At 49.5% G+C, this 7,500-nt stretch overlaps 1 protein-coding gene across 1 annotated transcript in view; it reads left to right on the forward strand.

Annotated features, from left to right (window-relative positions):
- The window catches only part of gli2a (GLI family zinc finger 2a), a 100,128-nt gene that overhangs the window by 91,373 nt on the left and 1,255 nt on the right, over nt 1-7,500 (forward strand). The window contains 4 exon segments of the mRNA XM_079518907.1: nt 80-244; nt 1,763-2,047; nt 3,928-4,309; nt 4,648-7,500. The exon segment at nt 4,648-7,500 is cut by the window's right edge and continues 1,255 nt beyond it. Coding sequence (XP_079375033.1) covers nt 80-244; nt 1,763-2,047; nt 3,928-4,309; nt 4,648-6,851 — 3,036 coding nt within the window. The 3' untranslated portion in view covers nt 6,852-7,500.

Here is a 7,500-nt window from a genome sequence, read left to right on the forward strand (position 1 = left end):
GTTTGAGACACAATGATATTCATACTGTCTGTTCGTCTGTCTGTCTGTCTGTCTGTCTGTCTGTCTGTCTGTCTGTCAGTTTGAGGGATGTATCAAGGCGTATTCTCGTCTGGAGAACTTGAAGACTCACCTCAGGTCTCACACCGGAGAGAAACCTTACGTGTGTGAACATGAAGGCTGCAACAAGGCCTTTTCTAACGCCTCGGACCGGGCCAAGCACCAGAACAGAACACACTCCAACGAGGTACACACACACACACACACACACACACACACACACACACACACACACACACACACACACACACACACACACACACACACACACACACACACACACACACACACACACACACACACACACACACACACACACACACACACACACACACACACACACACACACACACACACACACACACACCGTAAAATGAGTATCTTTCAAATCTATTTGTGTCTTCATGGCACGTTTTACCATTCCATAATTTTTCTACATTACAAAGTCTTCACCTCAGTTCTCACCTTTTATCTGATGGTTCAGAACTTGAGTTTTCAGAAAGAGCTGCACAGATACCGTTATTATGGTGATCATTAACTGGAGGCAGATTTCAAGGCATTAGATGTAATCTCATGTTAGCCAGTTGTTCACACAACTCATCTGTAGCGTGGAGGTGAACCAGTTATTATCATGTTTACAGTGTGGGACGATGCTAGGTCTGTTGCATAGCTCTGATCAAGAAGACAAAGGTAGAATATCCCACAAACAACGCTAAAATAACAGTATTTACGTCTAAATACCTGTAATTTAGTGGCAAGCACACATCAGAGGCAAATGATGCTTTAACTCATCCTTTCTTTTGGATGATGTTGGGTGATTTCTCTATCCAAGAATTGTGATGTATTGTAAGCAACCCCTATACAGTACATATATCTCGAAGTACTCAGATGAGCTTTTACCTAAGTAAAAGTATCAATGCCACCAAAGTACAAAAGTGTTGGTATCAAAACATACTTACAGACAGTACCAAGTGTAAAAGTATACTCAAAATGCAGAAGGGTCCATTTCACAATCATATTATTGGATCGTAATTAGAAATGCATGAATTACTTTAATGTTGTAGCCAGCTAGTAAATGTGGGGCTGATTTGGATGACTTCATGTGCTGCTGCTGGGTAGATTAACCTATAATTATACATCATTTATCCCTGTCTTGTATTAATAAGCTAAATCTATTCTGCAAAGTAACTAGTAATTAAAGTTGGAAAATAATTGTAGTGGATTAAAATTACAATATTGGCCTCTGAGATGTAGTGGAGTCGAAGAATGTACTTATTCCTAGTAGTAGCAACTAACCAGTCATATACGTACGTATGTACAGTTGGAGGCCATCGGTATTGTCCTTTTCTTTTTGCTGAGGTTTGCGTGATCTGCGTAAAAGCACAGTTAACCCATTTTGGGCGGGAACCCCTTTTGGTGTTTTAAACATTATGTTATAATTTAGCTATTGAAAAATAGCAGATCTACAAGCTCATAGCGCGCCACCGAGTGGCGCGCTACGAGCTTGTAGGTCTGCTATTTTTGAAAAATCGTGAGAATATTTATGTCAGAAAACTGGAGGATTTTTGAGGTCAGGCCTAAATGGGTCAAATGATAAGGGACAATATCGGTGGCACCCAACTGTAGCACAACATCGCACTGCATAACATCCGCACGATAGCACGCGCCAACATGTGTATTAACACTACGAACGGTGTGTTGTCAGAAACCATACGTGTGTAAGATCGCGGGCTGCACCAAGCGCTACACGGACCCCAGCTCTCTCAGGAAACACGTGAAGACTGTTCACGGCCCCGAGGCGCACGTCACCAAGAAACAGCGCAACGATGTCCCGCCGAGGCCACATCCGCCCAGAGGCAGCGGAGAGAACGAGGCCAACGCCAAGCAGAGCGGCAGGGGTTCTTCTGAGGGCCGGACGGAGGCCAACGGCGCCCCCAGAGGAGTGGAGGACTGTGTGCAGGTCAAATCCATCAAAACGGAAAACTCGATGGTAAGAGACTACTGTATATGAAACTGTATCAAAGCAACGAAGGTTCCCCCGTACACACACATACATACTGTACACACCGACCCACAGCCACACACTGACACAACCATTGCAGCGCGCACACATACATACCTACATACAGAGTATATCCTATTTATGGGAATAATACTATGGATGATCAGCTAATTATGCGTCGTCAACACTAATCAAACTGTTGCATGACCTACAGTAACACTTTAACTTGAGGTCTTTTAAACAGAACCACGGTTTATATTTGAAAGACAACCGAATCTAGCCCTAATCACAAATCCATTAAATATTAACAAACGATACACTGAACACCTTTGGTGGACAGGAGAAAAACAGTTTTTACCATGCACTCACAGTCTCTAGTGTATTGATTTGTAGGGCAGAATTCTTCTGATCCATTTCTAATTTACTAACAAGGTTTGATGCCGCCTGTCTCTTTTCCTAACACTTTTCTCTCCCCTTCCAACCTTTCCTAACGGACAGTCTTCCCTGAGGTGAGCTCTAACACGGTCTCTCTCTGCATGAGACACAGTGGTTGAACATTTTAATCAACATCATTGCATCCACACACCACCCGTTTCACAGAAGAAAGGACGTTAAAGGTGCTATTGATAACATTGTAATGAAGGAGTAAAAGTGCCGTCTTTCGGTAAGGCAGCCGACGTGTTACAATGCTGCAAACAACAATGCTCAAACTTAGGGAAATAAGGCACCTTATGCACCAGACTGAATGTTGTCCATGGCACCTTTAACACCCACTCCCTTACACCATATTTACGCGCACACACACACACACACACACACACACACACGCACACGCACACGCACACGCACACACACACACACCAATTCCCCTGTTCAGCAGGGAGTCATGGTAACAACCTCTGTGGGAGCGATGATAAAAGTCATTGTCCCATTAATATTCACACACTGAACAAACAGTGCAGCAACACAGTGGGATCAAGACACTTTCCAATTCATTTTGGACCAGTTTGAATTACTATCACCACTGCACTGGGACCAGTTTGAATTACTATCACCACTGCACTGGGACCAGTTTGAATTACTATCACCACTGCACTGGGACCAGTTTGAATTACAATCACCACTGCACTGGGATCATCGCTGCTCATCCATTATCCACTCCTTTGGTAAAGGCACATCTATGATGCATGATATTGTGGAACTACATTAGTTACAGTATTACAAAACATGCTCAACCTTAATGTTGTAGTAATTGCCCTGATATATGTTTGTTGTATAGCCGTAGGGAAGGAGGTGCAAGGTTTTACAAGACATGCATTCATTTTTGAAGGACTTGAAGTTAACCCATGGCAGATATCACCACACGTACCGTTTGGAGTTTACATACCAACTTCATTGTGCGGGACGTCAGGGAGTACTTTCTTGTAGTAATTATTCTTGGAGTCTTATAGTTTTAATTGGTCTATGATTGTCCTGTTGGTATATTTGGTAACCATTTAATAAAGCAACGGCCATGCGAAGCTACCGCCTCTTGCTGGGCTTATTGCTTTAATTAAATGTGTCTATAGTTTGATCACATACAGACAACGATGAGGACGATGTGATGAAGATTCTATAGAAGACTGAACCAGTATCTATTATGATGAAGTTTCTATACTAATTTCTCATCTTTTTTCCTCCATCTTCTCTTGTGGCCTCCTCTCCTCACATCTTCTCTTCCCCTTTATGTCATCTCCTCTCCTTCTCTGCTGCTGCCCCTTCCTCTCTCATCCTCTCCTCCTACTCTCTCCTCCTCATCATCTCATCTCTCCTTCTCCCTTCCTTTCCTCTCCTGTCCTCTCTCCTCCTCCTCCTCCTCCGGTGCCCAGACATATCAGTCCAGTCCGGGTGGTCTCTCGTCATGCAGCAGTGAACCATCGCCTCTTGGCAGCACCAACAACAATGACAGTGGAGTAGAGATGGCCGTGCACAGCGGGGGCAGCTTCGGGGATCTGAGTGCGCTGGACGAGGGCCCCGTGGTCGACTCCACCATGCCCGGGGGTGGGGGCAGGGGCCCCCAGGTGGGCCTTGGCGTGGGTCTCCAGCTGAGGAAGGCCGGGTGTCACGGAGGTGGTGTGACCATCAAACTGGAGAACATCAAGAAAGAGAGGCTCAAGACGGTGAGGGACGTCTGTCCCTGGGCCAGTGACACTCCACTGCACCCACAGGGACACCGCAACAACACCAAGCTGCCTCCCATACCTGCTGTCGGTGAGGATGGATTGATTTGTGCTTTTACGTTGGGTTGGTTTTGTGGTGACGGTGGTTGGGTGGTGGTTAACTGGGTGATTGTTAGTTGTTAGCTGGGTGATGGTTAGTTGGATGGTTGTTAGATGGGTGGTGGTCAGGTTGGTGTTGGGCAGTGAATAGCTGATGCAGGATTATTATTAATATAAATTGTTTTAATCCATAGAGTTGATCGGTTTGTTATTGTTACGTTACACGATAGTAAACACAATTTATTTTAGAAACGTTTTCCATAAAGCACGCACATACTGTACTTACACATGCATCATATGTGACCATAACATATTACATTCTCTACTCAGGACCCCTGCTGGAAAACAACATTATGAGCGGTCTGAACGCTCCGTATCCTGACCAGCGGCTGGCTGACCTGTCCTCCTGCGAGGTGACGCTGTTGAACCAGCTGAATGAGCGGCGCGACAGCACAACCAGCACCATGAGCTCGGCCTACACCCTCAGTAGACGCTCGTCCGGCATCTCCCACTGCTACTCCAGCCGCCGCTCCAGCGACACCTCGCAGTTCGGCGGGAACCGCCACAACAACATCAGCTCTGCCGACTCGTACGACCCCATCTCCACCGACCTCTCCAGGCGCTCCAGCGAGGCCAGCCACTGCGGAGGCATGGGTGGAGGAGGTGGGGGTCTCCCTAGCCTGCTCAGCCTGACACCAGCGCAACACTACCGCCTCAAGGCCACGTACGCGGCCGCCACCGGGGGAGCCCCGCCCACCCCGCTCCCAAATATGGAGCGGATGAGCCTCCGGACCCGCATGGCACTGTACGGTGACTCCCAGGACCAGTCCGCCTCCCACTCCTTCCTCCACCCGCCTCCTGGTGCTGTGCCGCGGCGCTGCAGTGACCTCGGCTATGGAAACCGCAGCATGCTGCCCCACGAGGTACCGGCCGGCCTGCCGCGCCGGGCCAGTGACCCGGTGCGGCGGCCGACGGTCGACCCCCTGTCCCTGCCCAGGGTGCAGCGCTACAACAGCATGAACAGCATGAACCCCGGCCTCCCTCCATCCGCTGCAGATCGCTACAGGGGGCTGGCTGCCATGCAAGGCTACACCCGCTCAGACGGTAGCCTACAGAGACACCCCTTCACCCCCAGACCGCCCAGCATCTCGGAGAATGTTGCCATGGAGAACATGGCAGTGGATGGGGTGATGGCCGTGGGAGGAGTGGATCAGGGCGGAGAGGAGGACTTGGTCCTTCCAGATGACATGGTCCAGTACCTCAGGTCCCAGAACACTGGCCAGGGCAACTACCAAGCCCAGGCTCAGGGCTTCCAGGGAGGCATGGCATCCCAGCAGCAGCAGCAGCAGCTGTTCTATGGGCAGAGGAGGATGGCCCTGGTGGGTGCCAATATGCCCCAGGCTGGACAGGACCTCCAGGCCTGTCAGCAGCATCAGCAGCAACCGTCCGACAACATGAACAAGAACAGCATGCCGGTCCAGTGGAATGAGGTGAGCTCGGGCACCATGGACACCAAAGCCAAGCCGCCTGTCAGGGGGAACCTAGCCATCGTACAACAGAGACAAAACTTTGACCCCTTCCAGGGCCAGGGCAGCAACCAGCAGGTGATGTCCATGAATCACAATATGGCTCTGCAGGGATACATGCAGCGCACCAACCAGAGGATGATGAACACATCTCTGCAGCAGCAGAGACAAGCCAACGGTTTTGCCGAGCAGGTTGGTCCCCAGCAAGAGACGATCCCCAACTCTGTGCCTGGGAACGTCGGCACGAGACCTGCATATAACGGCATGGCAGGTCAGGGCAACCCGCAAATGCAAATCTACAGAACCAGGACTCAGGCCGATGGCTATCCCCATATGAATCATGTGGAGGTGCAGCAGAATTACAACCTTCCTCCCCAGCAGCAGCCTGGCCTCCACGACGGAGGCAGGGGTCTGCTGCAGCCCAGGCCTCCCATGGAGCCCAAGTCTGTGGGCAGACAGCTCTCAGGGTCCAGCGTTATGCAACAGAGCCGCTTCCCTCCATCGTCCAGTCTGAACCCCGGTCATATTAACAACACCTCAGAGGCCAGTCCCAAGAGGCCCCATGTATCAGCTGTCCAGAACCCAGGTCCCGTCTTGTTTTACACAGGGCAGATTCATATGTTTGAACCCGGCGCTGACAGCTTCGACGCCCCCATGTCGCCGTGCGGGGGCCCTGCCGGCACCAACAACAGCACCATGGCCAACATGGCGTCCCCGGGCGTCAATCAGGTCACCAGCAGCACCTCCGCGGGCGGCTCCACGGAGCACGCCCAGATTGACTTTGATGCCATGCTGGATGACGGAGACCACTCCAGCTTGATGTCGGGTACGCTGAGCCCGGGCCTCCTCCAGAGCCTCTCCCAGACCTCCTCCCGTCTTACCACGCCCAGGAACTCTGTCACACTGGCCTCGGTGCCAGCGGGCATCGGGAACATGGCCATCGGTGACATGAGCTCCATGCTCACCGCTCTGGCCGAGGAGAGCAAGTTCCTGAACATGATGAGCTGAGATGGAACAGACTCTGTAAACGTCTCCTTCAGTGCAGTTGAGGAATTGTTTGGATTTTCTCACATATTGCTCTTTTTCTGACCTTCACCAAGCGTCTGGTATTTTTTTGGTGTCTTATCTGTTGCCTGACAGCATGCAACAGCATGCTACAATGGCTACTTCACCCATTTGCAACCATATCTTCATATCATTGGTCCTCACTAATGCTCATTATAAGAAGATACCATTTCTGTCTACTCACTCAGGTCAGAAACCGTAGGCAGATGTGGTAATTTCAAACAACAATTTATTTTGTATTATGTAACAACATTGACTCAGCATACTAACTTCCCATGAAGAGAAAGGCTGTAGTTTCTATTTGCTGGGAATACATACCAGTATTCTCAGCGAATGGAAAATACAGCCTTTCTTTCCCAGCATCATCAGGGGTACCACCACTGACGATATCATTGGTAGGCAGGTGTCTAAACTGTCACGGCCCACCTCTGAGACAGAAATGGTACCATCTTATAATGAGCATGAATTAAGATCAATAATACGAAGGTTGTAAAATGTGTGTTCTTTTAAGGGTGATTTGCAGCACAGCGCGTTGTGAGCTTGTAGATCGCTTGTCATGTACTGTTGCTTGCAGTACATGACATCAGACGAT

The sequence above is a fragment of the Electrona antarctica genome (genome assembly GCF_951216825.1).
Source record: "Electrona antarctica genome assembly, chromosome: 13".
Lineage (NCBI taxonomy): Eukaryota > Metazoa > Chordata > Actinopteri > Myctophiformes > Myctophidae > Electrona > Electrona antarctica.